Here is a 20,119-nt window from a genome sequence, read left to right as displayed (position 1 = left end):
CTCCAGGCTGGCGACCTCGGCTTTCGACTCTTTGGACCGGACGTTCGTGGAGAATCTCGAGCAGCCGAGTATCGACAAGGTCGAGGAGGTGCTACAACTGGCGGCTGAACCAAGCTGGATGGATCTGATTGTTCGGTACCTGACCGACGGCATCAGCCCGAAGATCCCGCAGAGGCCAGGCGGCTCCGATGGTCGGCCTCCCAATATGTGATCATGGATGGCCGACTCTACAAAAGGTCGTTCTCCCTTCCCTTGCTCAGGTGCTTGGGACCGACCGACGTAGATTACGCACTCAGAGAAGTGTACGAAGGAATCTGCGGGAGTCACTTGGGGGCAAATCCTTAGCCTACAAGATCCTACGACAGGGTTACTACTGGCCCACCATGAGGAAGGATGCGACTAAGTTGGTTCGAAAGTGTGAACCGTGCCAGAAGTATGCCCACATACAACACCGACCAGCCAGCCAAATCGCTCCTATCGCCGTCCCATGGCCCTTTGCTCAATGGGGGTCGATATCCTTGGTCCTTTCCCTCCAGCATCGGGCCAAAGGAAGTTCATAGTCGTTGCTATCGACTACTTCACCAAGTGGTGGAGGCCAAGCCCTTGGCGCAGATTACCGAGTGCAAGATGGAGGACTTCGTTCAGAAGTCCATCATCTTCAGGTTTGGATTGCCGCATACCATTATCACCAACAATGGGTGATAATTCGACAATCAAGACTTCAGAGACTTCTGCACGAGGTTTCACATCACGCACCGACTGACTTCAGTCGGGCACCCACAGTCCAATGGCGAAGTCGAGGTGACCAACCGACCATACTACACGGGCTCAAAACCCGACTAAATGAAGCCAAAGGCCTCTGGGTCGATGAGCTGGGCTCTGTTCTGTGGGCTTACCGAACGACCCCCCGCGTTCTGACCGGGGAGTCGCCTTTCAGTTTGGCCTATGGGACGGAGGCGATGATATCACTCGAGATTGGGCTGCCATCTATCAGGATCGAGCGGTATCAAGAGCCGGACAACTCTGATTGCCGGAGAGCCGACCTAGACCTCCTCCCCGAACTACGAAACGAGGCTCAACTTCGCATGGCTTCATACCGACAGAGGGTAGCCCGATATTACAACGCCAAGGTCAAGCCAAAGCTTTTCAGGCCTGGAGACTTAGTCTTGAGAAAGGCAGAAGTCTCGAAGCCCCTGGACCAAGGGAAGCTAGCTCCGAATTGGGAAGGGCCCTACACGATGGCGGACACCTACGGGCCAAGGGCTTACCGGCTGGAAACTCTGGAAGGGAAATTGATTCACCGAACCTGGAACGTTGACAACCTGAAGTTGTATCACCAATGAGCTTTGTACCTGTTCATTTGGAATGCAAAACCAGCTCCAAGTTTCGGAGTTTTCACTCTTTGACTGACGATCGGCGCTCGCCAAGAAGGCCGAGTCCCGATGTCCCGACTCAGACTTAATGTCCACGTGGAACCGACGGTCCGATCGCCGACGATGCATCGGACGCTCACAAGGGCCGAACCGACCACGACAACGGGAGTTAACACTCCTTCTATGATCAGTGTTTCGGGCCAAACGATCGGCTAACTTGCCGACTGAGCCCCGACCAAAGAAAGGCTTAACGCCTGCGCAATTGCCGTCGCGACTCACCGACTGAGCTACGACCGGTCGAAGGATATTCGGCTTACCACCGTCTATCACACGAAGCGACCACTGTCGCATTCATGACTCACCGACCGAGCTACGGCCGGCCGAAAGATATTCGGCTCACCACCGTATATCATGTGGCACAGTGTAAGTACCCGACATAAGGGTATCGGGATCCGACTTATCATCATTTCTCCGACTAGACGCGCCAGACGACATCTGACTGAATGCGTTGAAAGAGACCCGACTGCCAAGTCTTATCCGACGGTCGGTCGGCTTTCGACTCAACGAACACGTCCGACTCACAGCCAGACGAAAGACGCCTGACTTGGGCCCTCGACCATCGAAAGGCCGATCCAAAGTCGGGACTTGTTCTACCTTCGTGGCGGCACGAATTACCGAACGTCCTAACTGATCTATATGGGTTAGCGACTTACATGTTCGAATGCATTCCGCAACACATGGAAAAAAGAAAGACATGCAGAAGGGAAAAGTTCGAGTCCAAAAAACTCTGACTTTGATTTCATTAAAAATCAAAATAAGCTTACAAAGTTGGGCCAAAGCCCGGATACAAGCTGGAGCAAAAGGAAAAACAAAAATAGAAAACCGACTAGTCCTCAGAGTCGGCCTCCTCCACTGGATAACGACGGGGGACGATCGGCGAACTCGCTCTGACTTCAGTAGTCGGGGCCGCCCGATCTTTGGTAGCTCGCTCTGCGTCTTCTTCGGCTTCCGCCCTGGTGGTGAGGCCTCCCGATGCTGGGTCGGCCGTCTCCTCCGCAGCTGGGGCCTCCGACTCTGGCAGAACAATGCTGCTGAGATCAAGCTCTGAGTACAGGCTTCGAATGGCTTTCCGAGCATCCTCGTACCCGACCCAGTACGAAAGGAAGCCGCTCTCCAGAAGTTCTTCTCGGTACTCTTTCGAGTCACGGAAGTCTTCGATGGCCCGACCCAGGGCCTCCTTCGCCGACTCTGCTTCTGCCCCTCGCGACGTCTGTGTCGGCCTAGGCGACGGACAGACCTTCCTCGGCCTTAGCAAGATTTCTGAGGCTCACTCGGAGCTGCTCACGGTCGGCCTCCAGCTCCTTGGCGAAGCTGTCCCGCTCGTGCCGAAGCCGATGGACGGTCCGGGACTTCTTCTTCGCGTCGTCCCGGGTCGACTGCAGCTCTGACTCCGACGTCGCCAAGGCTCCCTTGAGTCGGGAGACCTCCTCCGAAAGTCGGGAGACCTCCCCCTCGAGTCGGCCCTCCCGTTCGATTGACTGCTGCAGCTGGTCGACCAAGACGACCTTGTCGGCTTCAACGGCCGTGACTTTGTCTCTCCAAGCTGCGCGCATGTCGTCGAACTTCCGGTATCCGGCCTCTAGCTCGGATATGTTGTAAACCAGCTGCACAAAATAAAACCGACTGTCAGGAGGCCGAGCCTACGGAAACCACGTTGGAAACGAAGGAAAGAAGGACTTACCCGGATCATCATCGGGTAGAACGAAGACAGCATGTCGGAGACACGCTGGTTCTTCATCGCCTCGATGTCGGCGGGAAGGAGGAGCGCCAGGCACAGCCTCCTGGCCAAGTCGTGGTTGGCCAGGCCCGGTGCACCTTCGGGGAGTGGGAAGTCGGTCGATCCTCCACCGTCGGCCGACCGTCCTTCGTCGCCCGATGCCATAGGGGCCTTCCCTCGGCCGGACGCCCAGGCCCTGACGTTGGAGATGGACGGCAAGCTTGAGCCCGACCGAGTCTCGACCGATGGCACGGTAGCAGCGGGCGCAGGTCGCTCGGGCTCGTGCGCCTCCTCCCGATCCTTCTCCACCGGCTGAGCAGCCGGTGTGCCATCGACCGACTCATCGGCCGCCCTTCTTTCGGGCGAGGCGGCGCCCTCGCCCGACGGTCCCTCGGACGGGACCTCGACGAGCACTGTCGATGCCGACAGTGCGATGACGGACTCCGCCCCCGACCCAGTCGGTTCGCTCGGCGGAGCTACGTGGGGCCTCTTGGGAGGCCGCTACGGCCCGGCCCCTTGCGCCGGTCTCTTTCGAATGGCGTATTGACGTACATCGGCTGCCATCAGTCTTTATCTCGGCGGCATATCTGCAAGCAACGACAGACGGTCAGCACCATAAAGAAAAAACAAAGAGAAGAAAAAGGGCAAGAAAAATGAAAAACCGACCTAAGCGAGGGATCGGGTTGAGGCCGGCGTCGTACAGGGCCTGCTCGGTGACGAGCTCCCTCTGCTTCGGCACCGAGATGTCCTTTAGCCGGTGGAAGTCTTCCCGATCCTCGGCTTCCACCCGACTATTCTCGTTCGGTTCGGTTCGGAGATTCTCCCATCGGGCAGGAAACCCCCAGGGAGCGGAGGAGGATGCGAAGAAGAACTGGTTCTTCCATCCATGAATGGACGACGGAAGATCAGTGATGAAAGAAAGCCCCTTCCGAGGATTGAAGTACCACCATCCTCGGGCTTTAGGATGGGGTCGGAGGACGAAGAAAGCTCGGAAGAGGAAAATCCGAGGATCAGTCGGCAAAAGCCGACACAGAAGAGCAAAACTGACTATTAGCCGAACTGAGTTTGGCGTGAGTTGTGCTGGGCACAGTCCGTAATAGTCAAGAATATTTCGGACAAACTTCGAGATCGAAAAATAAAGGCCGGCCCGAAGGTTCTCCACGTAGAAGGCCACCTGGCCCTCAGGCGGGCTGTTAACCCGACCGTTGACACCAGGGGCGAATAGCCGAAACTGCTCCGGGATGCAATATTGCTCCCGAAGCCGATCGACATTCGGCTCCGAAAGTGAAGAAACCTCCACCTCCGGGGTCGACCGAGGGTCGTCGGTCGGCTCTCCCGACCGACTGCCTCGTGGAGATGTTCTAGCCATGGACTGGAACAAAAGACGAGGAAATGAAGAAGAAGGTAGGGAGGAGGAGACGGTGAAGGTGATGATGGCCCCAAGAAGAAGAAGAGGGAGCTCCTAAGAAGAAAGGAAGCAGAGAAGAGTACCTGGAATGAGGGATTACACGGGCAGAGTCTCGACAGCAAAGTAACGGGGGGGGGGGGGTAAAAACTGAATATGGGCGACCCTGTATATATAGTATCCCCCGACGGTCGAGATGAAGGCACGACCAATGAGGAGTCCCCAGATCTCGCCGCGTGGCATCATCCGGGCCATCCGTCGGCCCGACGGTCCAACACACCCATCCTCAGATCAAGCAACGTCACCTCAATCCGCTCCAACGGACCCATCCCAATGGCCACATGCCACGTGGCGCGGAGGTCGTGACGTTTCGTATCCCAGAAGGGGCGGCGGGAACGACGGTTTTCTTTTTTGATGGGACGAAAATACCTGACACCGACAGGACGTCTGACACCGACGAGATGTCTGACACCGACAGGACGTCTGACACCGACGAGGCATCTGACACCAACTGGACAGCTGACGCCGGCGAATCGCCCGGTATTCATGAGACGCCTGACATCATATCAACCTGCGGTACGGTCAGAACCTGGCACACAGAGGATCCACTCCTTTTCGCCCGACGCTGCTGCCCAAACGAAGACATCGGCCAGCGCACCATCCGACTCAGGAGTGGAGGGGGGCAACTGTTGGGGAATACCGCCAATCCCGCTCACGCCGACTTACAGTCGGAAATACCGACCGACCGACCGACCGATCGATGACTATCGATCGATCGAGGATATGTCGGTCGGGCAGACCCTTCCTGCCCTCCCGACCGACTGCACCAGGGGGTCCGATGCCCGACTCCCGCAACATGCCTGACTGACCGTCGGAGGGATCCGAATCTCTACCCGACGCCCCTCAGCTGGCCACCGACCCAAGGTCGGTCGATTCCTCCAATTACCATACTTCTGTCAGAGACTGTCGGTCCTGACAACGGCATGCGGCACTGCCACCTAGGGGCATTATCCCACCTAGGGTATGGGTCAACCCTAGCGATTTGACAGCCCCACGACGATTTGACACCTTTACGATGACTCTGACAGTCTACAGTGAATTGACAATTCCTCAATTATCCGCGTCATTAATAACGGCGCCATGCCATGCCCCACTATATATATCGGGGAAGGCAACAGTGCTAGAGGTCCTTTCAAAACTCTCAGGGTTGCTCTCTCTCTCCCTCTCTCGCTGAGCTCCTTGTTTTCTTCTCACTGTTGCCTAGTCTCCTCTCTGACTTGACCGTCGGAGGGTCCCCGCCGGAGCCGCCTCCGGTCAGTGCGGACTTTCTTTTGCAGGCGCTCGTTTCCGACGACCAGACGACGAGGGGATTGGCCGCAACATGATCATAAATAAATTAATCTATTTAATTTATTTTTATTTAGATCAGATTCAGATTTGAATTATCTAACCTACTAAATCCGTTTAACCTATATAATTTTTGGATTGAACTTGTATATTATTAATTGGGTCATCAAAATAGCCTGAGTAACGAGCTAATTGGACTCTTTCACTCCGTGTTGCGTGATATGGCAATTGGACCACATCAAATCCTACAGTGGATGGCACGCCATGCTACCACTTGTATTTTATCGATTTTCGATCACACCATACCCACACTATCCCTTGTATCTCGTCAATATCCTAGATCCTATGGCTAGGGTTTTCCGCGTTCTTACCCTCCCTTTATTTCTTCTTTGCCGCCGCCGTTCCAGAGATTGCCGAGGCCGAGTTTAACACATCGATCGAGCTTGCCGCTTACTGGAGGTGAAGGAATCGAAGATGAAAGAGGTAATGGGACATCGACCGAAGGTACTCCCCAAATGCCACCACCTATGTTGCCATTAAATCCCTCTTCTAGGTTTGCTCCCTCCTCTCCCTTCTCGATGACAACGGTATTCCCTTCCCACCCACTCCACCGCTATGCACGTCGTCCACTTCTCTTGCTCCTTCTCCAACGACATCGGCAGAAGCTATGGCCTGTGGATCCCGCTGCCATGCAGCAATGATCGGTGACCCAGTGCCCAGTGGACGGTGCCGTGGTGGTCCACTACGCCCATGTGGTAGCGGTTGGGAGCTCGATGGAGGGGATCATGGTGGAGTTTGGAACAAAGCATCGGAGCCGAAGGAGGCCAAGGAGCTCCGATCGAGCAAAGCAGGAGGCGATGAGAGTACGATCAGGCGAAGGCTATGGAGCAGATTTTTATTTTTTTTATTTTTTTAAAACAAAGCTATAAATGGGTTGGATTTTATTAGTCTTTTAATTGAGTTATAATCAGGTTATAAATAGGTCGGATCAGATAATCTGTTTATTAAATAAATTGAATTCAAATTTTAAAGTCTGATTTGTTTAATAAACAAGTCGGGTTCGGATTCAAAAATTTTTTGATTCGGTCCGTATCTGATCTGATCCGTTTATATCGAATCCGATCCGATTACCACCCTTAATAGTGGAGGCGTAATTGGCTATAGTCAGCTTACGGCATGCTAGACGGCTACGACGATACTGCTTGTAGTCAGTCTAGCAATTATTTTAATATTTTTAATAATAAAATTTTTAAACATCTTTTTTAGAATATTTGATTTTGAGAAGTATCACTTATGTTCTGTAAATAGTTTTTATTATAACTTATAACCTTAAAATGAGTGGTTGTTATGTCATAAGAGTGATATTCTTAATATGGTTGAGAATATTGGTGGTTGGATAAATAACTATTTTTTTTTTTTTTTTTTGGTAAACTAACAAATTACTAGTCTTTGGTGTGAGCGATGCACATGAGCCCCTGGAAAGCTTGGAAATGAGGAGTTAAATTATCGTCTCTTTCTGGCTCTCTGATTGGAATAATGGAGGTTCATTGACTTGCCTTTTGATGATTAAAATAGACTTCAGATTCTCTCGAATTCGCAAAGGGCTGGGTTTTCCATCACGGCCATCCATGATTGATACGATGGTCGTGATTGAAAGAGCCCCCATTTTATATATATAACAATGTATAGGTGGGGCCCATCCAATCATGGCATCACACCAATCATGGTTGGTCATGATTAGAGAACCGGTACTCTCCATTCATGTGAGAGCTGAAAAGGATGCTTCCCAAATGCTTAGCATGTGTCTGATGTTAAATCTTTCACATTATATATGAAAGGATTTTATTATTTATTTTGCTGGAATAATATTAAAAAATGGTTTTTTTTTTTCTTTCTCTCTTAATATCCATCCATGGGGCCCGGATTTCATTCCTTTCACCAACCATGTCTTGAATATACTTCAATCTCTCTACAAGACAACTTTTAATTTTTTTAATTCCAAGTTCACATAGCCTCCACATTCACTCGAATAACGTACATATAAGAATATATCTAATACTTAGCGGGAATTTCTTCTTTTTATTATTATTATTTATTATTATTTTTTTTTCTTTGGGTTGTGGGTGTGTGTTGGGTGGGGGGGGGGGGGGGTCTACATTTGGCTTCCTTCCTGACTCCCTTTCTTTTCCTCTTATTTTCTAGCAGGCCTTGCGCATGAAACATGCTAAATACTCGTGGACTAGAATAAGAAGTAATTTATTTATTTCAGACAATCTTAAGTAAAAGAATAACAACTATTTATTCCAACTCCTTGAAGAAAATCATTGCATTCTTTTGCTGTGATCTTGTTTTCCAAATACAAGTCTCACGCCAATTCAGAAACCAATATTATATTATATGAACATTAATTTAAGTGAATCCACTATAACAGTCATTATTAAAATACTATTTTCTGCTATTATTGCAAATAACAAACTTGCAGCACCCTATAATTATCAGCGCATAAGGGTAATAGCAAAACCTAGTTTTTAGAAGAATGGAGACGTGTTGACATCCAGATCCTACTTTATCCTTGTAGAAATATGGTTTGATGCTACTAGACCCATTAAGATTGCAGTTCAACTACGACTGACCAACTGCAACCATTTATGGTATACAACTGCTAATTAGATATCTCCAGCTTTGGGATTGCAATATTTCTTCGATGGCATAATGTATCTTGTTGCAATTGTCTGCAGTTGAGTCATTGTATAATTCGATGATCATAAATTTGTTATATCATGGTCACATGTAATTAGGGTTAAAAAAATAAATAAATAACAGATGTTTTGAGTTTAGAAAACCCTACAAAACTGCAGTGCAAGTAATATAGCATAGATAGCTGACTGAGAGTTCTAACATGTTTTTTGTTTTGTTGTCTCCTGTTGGCTTACTGCAGTTCAGGTTTCTCGATGCAGTGCTTCAAAATACATATCAGGCAGATGCACCAGAGTAGGCTTGTTCATTTCAGGTAACTATCAATCTTTAGTGCTTCACGATAGTAATTCATAAATGGAAAGAGATCACATAATAAAGTAGGAACAAGCCAATTCCAACTCTGGTCTCCAATCCTAGGACTGGGCAAGCACAATATTATGATCAACCACTTTATTAATGTTTAAGATCAACAAGGAATTTGCTCAGCTTTAAGAATAATTGTTCTTATTGCTCATAGCCAAATGTGGTCCTTCTAATACAAGTGGACCTCTTGTCTACTTAATGTCTGACCTAAATATGAATGGTTGTTAAAGATTGAATAGCTTTTCTAGAATAGTATCATGGACAAAAGGCAAAAAAAGAATAAAATGCAACTAGTCTGCCTCTTCCATGTTATACAATGAGCTTTGTGAATTTTGGACCCAGCCAACCTAAACCATTAATACGTGGATATCAGTTGTTATGTCTTATATACAACTGGAGTGATATAATTTCTATTTTTGTTTAAAGTTTCAAAGCTTCGGAATAAAACCTTCTGCTGCCCTTGCTGAAAAGATCTTCCATCAACTAAGAATTTTAAAACTAAACTTCGATGGTTATATGCAGGTGTGGGGCTAAGCCTCTTGTTTATTATCCCTGGAAGTTTGTGGTTATACTGGCTTTTCAACAAAAAAAAACTAATCAAGATAAAAGCCAAGTTCTTTCAGAAAAATGGAGGCTTGTTTCTACAGCAACAAATCTTACGTCAAGGGTCTAATGCAACATTTAAGATCTTCAATATAAAGGAACTAGAAATGGCAACCAACAACTTCAACGAAAGCCAAATCCTCGGTCGTGGTGGATATGGTATTGTATACAAGGGTGTTTTGCCAAGCAAGGAAATAGTGGCCATCAAGAAGTCCAAATTTGTTGACGAGAGCCAAATCGAGCAATTCATTAATGAGATAATCATCCTTTCTCAAATCAATCATAGAAATGTTGTCAGACTCTTGGGTTGCTGTTTAGAGACTCAAGTTCCATTGCTTGTATATGAGTTCATATCCAACGGAACCCTCTTCCACCATATCCATGGTCAAAGTCATGGTTTCTCAATGCCATGGGAAGTTCGTTTAAGGATAGCTGCAGAAGCTGCTGAAGCATTGGCATATCTGCACTCGGCTGCTTCAGTGCCAATCATTCACAGAGATGTCAAGTCCACAAATATACTATTAGATGAGAATTATAGAGCTAAAGTATCAGACTTTGGAGCTTCAAGGTTAGTCCCATTTGATCAAACACATATTACCACCCTTGTGCAAGGGACATTGGGATACTTGGATCCAGAGTACTTCAATACAAGCCAGATAACAAAGAAGAGTGATGTCTATAGCTTCGGGGTAGTTCTTGCAGAGTTATTAACTAGGGAGACTCCAGTATCTTTTGCTAGGTCAGAAGATCAGAGGAATCTAGCTACTTTTTTTAAATTGATGTTTGACGAGCAGCACATCCTTCAATTGATAGAGCCTCAAATTTTAGAGGAAGCTGGAATGGAGCAACTCTTTCTTATTGCACAACTTGCTAGGAGGTGTTTAAATTTAAAAGGAGAAGAAAGACCGACCATGAAAGAAGTTACCATGGAGTTAGAAGGGCTAAGGAGGTTCCATAATCAATAGCTAGCTCCCCAAAATCTCAATGAGATAGAGCACTCGCTATGTGAGATTGGACCTTCAAGTAGATGCATTACTGAGGAGGCAAGCAGGCAATATAGTTTAAAAGATGATATGCTAGCTTCCATGGATCTCCCAAGGTGATGGATTGATGAGAAACCACTCTTTTTGTACAGAGCTATGGAGATTTTATCTATGCTATTGATGCTCCCTACTTTCTGAAGCAAATATTGATCAAATTGTTCCTTGAACTTTGCATTTTGCTGCTATCTCTGTATATTGTATTACTGAGATCTATGTGATAAAAAATAGTGATCTAGCTACATATTGATATAGTTATGTACTATTGAGGATTTGGATTGATCCATGGCAAATTTGGTGACATGTACTATATATATTAAATATACCGCTTGAAACCAAGACTTCTTTTACTCCTCCTTGACATGGTCTTGAGATTCATTACCCGGCTCCTCTTGCTCACCATCTTCAGATTGCTCTTCCATCCACACCATCTCCTCATAAGTGATCTTTCTTGAATTTGGCCGATTAATAGGCACCTTCAGTGCCTTTGATGAATTTATGGCTCCGTTCTTTGAGGAAAAGTCAATCTCTCCACTGTCATGGCTCATTCTTGTTGAAGTGAATCTTCACAATAGTACAAAGCTTTATTAATTTCCTACTTGTATGACTTGTAAGTGCTCAATACTTTTCATTGCTTCGAGAGTTCTTAGTACTTGTTGAAGATTAATTGCATGTTTGCTCATATTTCTAGAGGATAGTTTTTGTTACATTGATTAGAAGGTCAAATATAGATCATTTGGAAGCATGAAGGGAATAGAATAAATAAAATATATCAAAGTAATACTTTTAAATAATATAGAATTTTATAAATGTACTCTTGCAGATATTACTTGCTACCTATTTATCCTTCAAAATTGATTATTTGCATATATATCCTCAAATCTTTCTATTTTTGTAGGAACACCCCTCTCAAATCTAAGTATTAATAGATAGCTGCTTTAAGTATAAAACAAATTTATTATCCTAAAATGTTATTAAAAAAATAAATCTTTACAATGTAAACTACATGTTAAATTTTAAGAGTATTAATGCAAAAGGGCAATAATACCATTTAGATTTAAAATGATAATTTTAATATTGTAAGTCAAAAATCTAATAGGAGATGTATCAATGGAAAAACAAGGTAATCTGAGAGCTATATATGCAAATAGTAATTTTTGAAGGGTAAATATATAATAAATCATATTTATAAGGTAATATATGTAAGAAGCCTAATTATAAAACTTCTAAAAATATGAATTATTATAATTAACAGGATAGATCTCATAGTCGATATAAAACAAGAAGTTTTTATTTTATTAAAGAAAAACCATCTACTAATTCATGTACCTATAACTTTTCAAACTGCAGCACTATTTGCCTCTTTATAAACATATTTAACTTCAAAATATTATAGAGGTATCATCATTTTCTAACAATCCTGTAAAAGTGGATGAGAATCAATCTTAAAAGGTATGGATCCCAACCACTATTTAACAACTACCGAAGAATCTTCTTCAAGAATAATGGGAGTTGCCTTCATAATTCTTGAAGTACATGATATACCTTCTCATGCAGTACAAAGTTCTACGATCGACACTATAGTATTAGCGAAACAATCCCCCACTACCACAACCAAAACTCCACTAGAGCTTCTACTAAAACTCCATTAGAGCTCGTTATAACAAAGCTAGCTCCACCTAAATCAGCTCTTTGCAGCACAATATTATCATTAAAATTAACCTAGAGGAAACCAAGGGAATAAAATAAATCCTTCAAGAGGACACAGAACCTACAGAAAAAAGCCACAATTTTCTCAACTATCAAAGTGTCTTTTAAGGCATTAACATTAATGTATGCCTATGCTTGGGTAGAAGCTCGAAATAAAACTAATTTCTTCATCCGAGCCTGGCAGGACCCATGCCACACGGGTAAGGAGCAAGCGCCTCCAATTTCTTCATCCAAGCCCACTACTTTACACCACCAGGGAGCTCTTTAGCAAAAACAATTGGCTTTTGAGGCTCCATTGAGCTCCTGAGCATAGGTTTTTAATGATGCCAGAACACTCCTACAGGTGTTTTTATAGATTCTCCAGGCTTCCACTGTTAGTACACAAGAAGAGGTGAAGCCTTCAAACTTTATTGTATCAATTGCGTATTATGTAGTATGATTGCCAAATAGCTCATGCATGTATGCCAGTTGCCAAGTTCTTCTAATATCTTGATTCAATTATAGAATAGAATGTTGAACATTTTAACTTTTTGGATCATAGTTGCCACCATAGGAAACATGTTATTAAATAATATGTTGATGCTAATTGAAAATCAGTGGTAACAAATACTTCCAAAAACGTGAGGTAGATGTGAAGAAAACATGCAACAGATTACAAGGTAGCCACTAAGGAAGTGTCTTAGGGTATTTCTTTTTTTTTAAAAAAAATTATTTTCTAATCATTTTGTCACATTTCTGCTAGAATTCTCCTATTTTGTAGAGGACCTGTCTTTCGTTTTCTCAATTTGGAGAAGTTAGGTCAAGTAATTTTCCTGATCATTTTCTTATCTAAAAATATCATGTTACATATGATACAAATTCCTTAGCAATTACAACTTATAATAAAGTAACAATAATAACTAAAACATAAAATATTTGCACTTATCATAGTTTTTAGTTATGCATCTATTATATGATTCTAGAAAAATTTGTAGTTCCTCGTAACTTACAGAATCAAAATGTATATACCCCACTAGACTCCATCTATGAGCCAAGATTTCTTCTTTTCCCTAAATCCCCTCCAATCAAAGTATCTTGACAGCCTAATGCCACTTATCATTCTTTTGCACTTTGTTTTTTGTAATAATGATTCTATGGAGGCCCCTCCCATTCTTAAACCTATCAAGATATGCTCAAATCTCCTCCTATGTGAGCATGACCATATGTAACTCTCTAATGATACCATAAATTCAGTAGGTCCATCATATCCTTATCAAGACTAGGTGATCCCATTGATATAAAGACACTAGGTGATCCTATTGATTAAATGGGTCTGTCATATCCCTAGCAAGAACCTTCATGTGAATCTCAAGTGATTGGATTCATTGATGCAATAACCTCATTGTCTGCCTCTGGTTGCTTCTAGGGTTCTTAGTGTCATATCCCTTCAACTACTTTATGCTGCTGTCATGTGGACACTGACTCCTTCGATAAGGGAGCATGGGATGAGCAATTGTAAGCTAGAAATTGTCTCTACTTCTAGATATTGCCAGATTACTTTGTTTTCTTCCATTACTCCGCTATTTCCTCCAACAATTGTGAGGAGGGCCGATCAATTGGTTTGAAGAATCCAATCGCACAATCAACTACGATGGCTAAGACCTTTCCTTAAGACCGCTTCAAAGTAACCAACGCATTTGTAGGAAAACAAGAAATTAGCACGCTTTTACTTTTTTATTTGGAGCGGCTGTCATTTTTTTTTTTGGACATGGCAAGAATAGAAGTCAAACTGGCCGTTGTCGCGTTTCATTTTATCCCCACATTGCACCCTTTTCTATAGTCTTTTTGCATCATTTGCCTTTTGACTTACCCATTGACTTCAATGACTTATTTGCTCCAAGTTTAAACCATACGTGGCGCTCTCATATTGATTGAAGATTTTTTTTTTTTTTTTGAAAATTTTTTCATAATTTTTTTTGCAACGTTTGCTCGTTGATTTGTGTGTTGACTTGCCAGTTGACTTCAATGACTATTTGCTCCGTGTTCAAACCACGCATGATGCTCTCATATTGATTATTAGAGAAGTTTTTTTTTTTTTTTTCTGAAGATTTTTCCAAAATTTTTCTGCATCGTTTGCCAGGTGGTTTGCCCGTTGGCTTCCCCATTGGCTTCAATGACTTCTTTGCTCCACATTTAAACCACACATGGCGCTCTCATATTGATTAGAGAAGTTTTTGCCCCTTGATCTTGTCTCTGCCTTCCGAGTTCTAACAAGAAAGCCCTTTACCATTAAGTGGGGCTAAATCGACATTAATCTAGCTGGGGAAGGGAGCAGCCAGGGGGCCTGAGACATGGTTTCCAGGCTTTGCTGATTCTTGAGCTACTATTACTGTTGGCAGCATCGCTCGGTACATACAAATCCAAGGCCAAGAACCCATCATTTCCACTGACCTGCACCAGCGTTCCCTACCCCTTCGGCATATCAGGTAAAGCTATGAAAGGATTCGAAATAAGCTGCAATGGCACTTCTCCAATTCTACGGCTAGGCAACAATACTTATGAGATTGAAGACATCTCACTGCTGCAAGGCAATCTGACGGCTGGATCAACCTGACGGGAACCCCCTGCACAATGTCGGACACACAGAATATGCTGACGATGGTTGGTTGTAGCCATGTGGCATTTATTTCTTCAGATGAGGCGGCAATTACCCAAGTACAACGGCTCTCTGACCGACAGAAACAAATACGAACATAACAGCTAGCTGACCGCATCCATAAAGAAACCATCTCTTACAGAAACACCTCCCAACAGAAACCCAAAAAAAAACATCAATACTATTAGCCTTTCTACTAATAGTATTTAAAGAGAGGACGGATTTAAATAAAAATTTTAATAAATTTTAAAATTATTTAAACTACATGATAAGAATAAAAAAATTAAATTTATTGAAAGTCTGATTGGATTGACTCGATCATATACGGAGCAGAAGAAGGAGAAAAACTCCAAAAGCATGTCATCACTGTCCTATATAAGACAAATTCCTATCCCGCGTGTCAGTGCTTATTGAAAATTTATCTCAAGATACGATCGGAATACCCTCTCTTGGGGCACAATCATGGAGAAGACGGACTGTTATAGCCCAAAAAAAAAAAAAAAAAAAAAAACAGGGGATCAAAAACTGGAAGAAGACTCCCGGTAGGAGTCTTCTTCTCCGGCGAAACCCAGGTAAAATTGGACTCCTAGGACCCCTCGGAGTCCTAGGATCCCCTATAAGAAGACCCCTTCTCCCTTGAGACCGAACATCGGCCTCTTCCCTCTCTCTTTCTCTCCATTTTTCTCGATCGAAGGCCGCGGACACCGTTTGATTTCTCGCCGTGATTGCCGCCGACGAGATCTCCGGAGGCTGAGGTGAGTCTCCTTCTTCTTTTCCTCCTTCCTCTCCTTCCTCCCATGCTCCTGTGCGCGGCTGCCGGCGACGAGAGTCGCCGATTTTCGAACGGGAAAGAGATCCTGTTTTTGAGTTTTTTTCTTTGGATTTTCCGGCCGGCGATCGGAATTGATCGCCGGCCACGCTCCTCCGTGACCGGGGGGTGCCCCCATCGCCGCCGCCTCCGCCGCGGCGGTCATGGCCCAAATGGCCGTCAAGGCTGGAGGATCCGGTCCCTCTGTTCCGGCACGGGAAGAACCAAGAAAAAGAAGAAAAAGAAAAGAAAAGAAAAAAGAAAAGAAAAAAAAAGAGAAAGAAGGAAAAAGAGAAAAAGAAAAGGAAAGAAAAAGAAGAAAAAGAAAAGAAGGAAAAGAAAAGAAAAAAAAAAAAATAATAATAATAATAATAAATAATATATATATATATATTATATATATAATAAGTAAATAAATAAATAAATAAATAAATAATTAAAATGATGAGAGAGAGAGTTTCTCTCTCTTCTTTCAGTCTGAACTCTGACTTCTCTCTGAAATTGGACTTTCTCTTCTCTACTTTCTCTCTCTAGAATTTTCTCTCTAGATTGTTCTCTCTCTTGATGGATTCTCTCTCTCTAAAGTTATTCCTCTAGATTAGCGTAGTGGGAAGGCTTCATCTGATGATTTTGATCGAGTTTAGGAAGAATCTGATTTTAAGTGAGGTTTTGATTTGGGATTTGTTAGATTTAATTTTGAATTAAATTAATGTAAAAATATAATTTTGGATAATAGGCAGGAAGAATCTCCTAGAAGTTAGTCGATCCATTCTTCAGTGCTCCGTGAAGGTAAGTAATGAATCATCTTCTCGAGATATTCCATATTTATTCTGAAAATAAATAATTATTCTCTAAATTATGCATGATTTATGAAATTATTTTTAAAGAAAGTGCTTTTGAAATGTTATGGATATTCGATTTATGCACATATTTAGTGAAATTATGATATATTATGTACAAAGTTTTTGATATAGATCGGATTATGCTCTCGCCTAACTATGTTTCAGTGGGCCCGCCAACGGGGATTATACGTTGGTACTCAGTGGATCCTGCCAGTGGGGTTGTGCGCTGTGTTTGTGGACCCTGCCAGTGGGGGTTGTGCGCTGGTATTTGGACCCTGCCAGTGGGGGTTGTGCGCTGGTATTCTGTGGACCCCGCCAATGGGGGTTAAACGTTGGTCATAGTCAAGGCTGTTGAGTTACGAGTGTTTTGAATCGAATCGGATTTATGATTATATTATATGTGAATATTTGAAAATATTTGATTTGTATTAAAGCATAAAATATACTCTTATGTTTATTTGCAGCATTATTCTTGAAATTAGATAATATCTGAAATATCTGATAGAGATACTTGTTACTTACTGGGCTGTCTAGCTCATTACCTTTCTTTCTATTTTTCAGATTCAGATAATTAATTTCAAGCATGGGACGAAATATTGGGACAGAGCTTTTAGAAGCGAGATTAGCATTGTCAACTTCATTGAACTTAGATCTATTGTTTTTAGTAAAATTTTATTGGATGTAAGACATTTGATTTAATTACTTGAATTACAGTTGAATAATAATTATTTGAATTTATTCCGCTGGATGCATTGATATCGTGATGAGATGCCTTGCATGCTTATGGAGAGAGTTCTTCATGAGTATGCGGCGGTTGCCGCGACCCTCGATTCACAAATCTCGGGTCGGGGGCGTGATAATTAATATGGTATCAGAGCATAAGTGGATAAATTATGACACCTAGAATTTGACATAGTATGAGTGTAGGTGGGTATACATTAGGAATATTGGGACGTTAGAATATGAGCATCATAATAAACCCATCCTAACAAATAGATAAATGAATCTAATAAGGTTTTACTACTACAAGATTACCATGCCTCCCCGTAGAATGACAAGAACTACTCAAGAATTGCAAGAAGACATTACAACCACGGGATGGTAGCACTCCCATCTGACCAGTGCACCCCTCAGGAGGAGGGAGTCGTAGATCCTAATGGAAGTGCTTCGAGAGCACGTCAAGAACCAGATATGCTCAGTAATACAGACCCTAATCAGATGTACAAGCGCAACAACAAATACAGCAGCAAATGTTTGAACAACAGCAGATACAACGAATACACAACAACATCAGCATCACCACACACATGGAGAGCAACCAGTACAACGGAACAATATTTCAAAATTTAAAAGCTTGCTCCTCCACTTTCAAGGGACTACCGAACCTTTGGAGGCTGATAACTGATAATGGAGATGGAGAAGGCTTTCACTATCCAAGAGTGTCTTGATGAAGAAAAGATTCGATATGCAGCTTATTTACTACAAGGAGAAGCATACAACTGGTGTCAGCGACTACAGCGCAAGCATGAACAAGACGGCGAAATACTTACCTGGGAAAGTTTCGGATTGCATTCTATGATCAGTATTTTTCTCGGAGTATAAGGATCCAGAAAGAGCAAAGTTTATTATTTGAAGCAAAAGGTATGAGTGTGACTGAATATGAAGCAAAATTTACAGAGTTAGCCAAATTTGCTCCGAGATTAGTGGATGGTGAGCAAGAACATGTTCACAAGTTTGAGATGGGACTGAGAACTGAGATTCGAAAACAAGTGGTTCCATATGAATTGACAACTTATGCAGATGTGGTAAACAAAGCACTGATAATTGAAAGGAAGTCAATGCAGAACGCATGGAAAGGGAAAGAAGGCAAAGAAAGAGAGCAAGATCAAATGATATACAAGGGCAAATAATAAAAACATCAAAAGATCAGCCAAGGAAACAGTAGACAATAAGACTCAACAGATTGATGGTGAGCCGTGCTCCAGATGTGGCAAAAATCATGCAGACAAAGATTGCTATTGGAATACGGTGCTTGTTTCAAATGTGGTCAGAAGATCATAAAATTGCTAGCTGCCCGCTAAATACTGAAAATCAAGCTGGCAAAAGAACTCATGAAGGACAACATAAGGATGGCGGACAGATTTCTAAAACCCAGGGAAGAGTTTATGCGCTTACTCAACAGAATCCACAGCTTCCAATATAATGGTGACAGTATAAAAATTTCGAGGACGAAATTTCTTTTTGGGGTGAAGAATGTTATAGCCCAAAAAAAAAAAAAAAAAAAAAAAGGGATCAAAAATCGGGAAGAAGACTCCGTAGGAGTCTTCTTCTCCGACGAAACCCAGACAAATCAGACTCCTAGGACCCCTCGAGTCCTAGGATCCCCTATAAGAAGACCCCCTCTCCCTTGAGACCGACATCGGCCTCTTCCCTCTCTCTTTCTCTCCATTTTTCTCGATCGAAGGCCGCAGACACCATTTGATTTCTCGCCGTGTTGCCGCCGACGAGGTCTCCGGAGGCTGAGGTGAGTCTCCTTCTTCTTTCCCTCCTTCCTCTCCTTCCTCCCATGCTCCTGTGCGTGGCTGCCGGCGATGAGAGTCGTCGATTTCCGAACGGAAAAGAGATCCTGTTTTTGAGTTTTTTTCTTGGATTTTCCGGCGCCAGCGATCGGAATTGATCGCCGGCCACGCTCCTCCGTGACCAGGGGGTGGCCCCCGTCGGCCGCGGCCTCCGCCGGTGGCCATGGCCCGAACGGCCGGTCAAGGTCGGAGGATGCCGGTCCTCTGTTCCGGCACGGGAAGAACAAGAAAAAAGAAGAAAAGAAAAAAAGAAGAAAAAGAAAAAGAAGAAAAAGAAAAGAGAAAGAAGGAAAAAGAGAAAAGAAAAGGAAAGAAAAGAAGAAAAAGAAAAAAAGAAAAGAAGGAAAAAAAAAAATAAGAAAAAAATAATAATAATAATAAAATAAATTGTATATATATATTTATATATATATATAAGTAAGTAAATAAATAAATAAATAAATAAAAATTGAAATTGATGAGAGAGAGAGTTTCTCTCTCTTCTTTCAGTCTGAACCCTGACTTTCTCTCTCTGAAATTAAACTTTCTCTCTCTACTTTCTCTCTCTAGAATTTCTCTCTCTAGCTTGTTTCTCTCTCTTGATGGATTTCTCTCTTTCTAAAGTTATTCCTCTAAGATTAGCGTAGTGGAAGGCTTCATCTGATGATTCTGATCGAGTTTAGGGAAGATCTGATTTTAAGTGAGGTTTTGATTTTGGATTTGTTAGATTTAATTTTGAATTAAATTAATGTAAAAATATAATTTTGGATAATAGGCGCGGAAGAATCTACTAGAAGTTAGTCGATCCATTCGTTCAATGCTCCGTGAAAGGTAAGTAATGAATCATCTTCTCGAGATATTCCATATTTATTCTGAAAATAAATAATTATTCTCTGAAATTATGCATGATTTATGAAATTATGTTTTTAAAGAAAGTGCTTTGAAATGTTATGGTATATCG

At 43.2% G+C, this 20,119-nt stretch overlaps 1 protein-coding gene across 1 annotated transcript; it reads left to right on the top strand.

The window, feature by feature from the left end:
* The first annotated feature begins 8,181 nt into the window (after positions 1–8,181).
* LOC105042604 (wall-associated receptor kinase 17-like) lies at positions 8,182–10,912 on the top strand. The gene is made up of 2 exons (XM_073256842.1): positions 8,182–8,912; positions 9,485–10,912. Exon 2 carries the CDS (start codon positions 9,673–9,675, stop codon positions 10,528–10,530), a length of 858 nt encoding a protein of 285 aa, XP_073112943.1. The 5' UTR covers positions 8,182–8,912; positions 9,485–9,672; the 3' UTR covers positions 10,531–10,912.
* Positions 10,913–20,119: the final 9,207 nt, after the last annotated feature.

Source organism: Elaeis guineensis, chromosome 4, assembly GCF_000442705.2.
Source record: "Elaeis guineensis isolate ETL-2024a chromosome 4, EG11, whole genome shotgun sequence".
In the NCBI taxonomy this organism is placed as follows: Eukaryota; Viridiplantae; Streptophyta; class Magnoliopsida; order Arecales; family Arecaceae; genus Elaeis; species Elaeis guineensis.
This window is presented reverse-complemented; position numbering and strand designations above follow the sequence as displayed.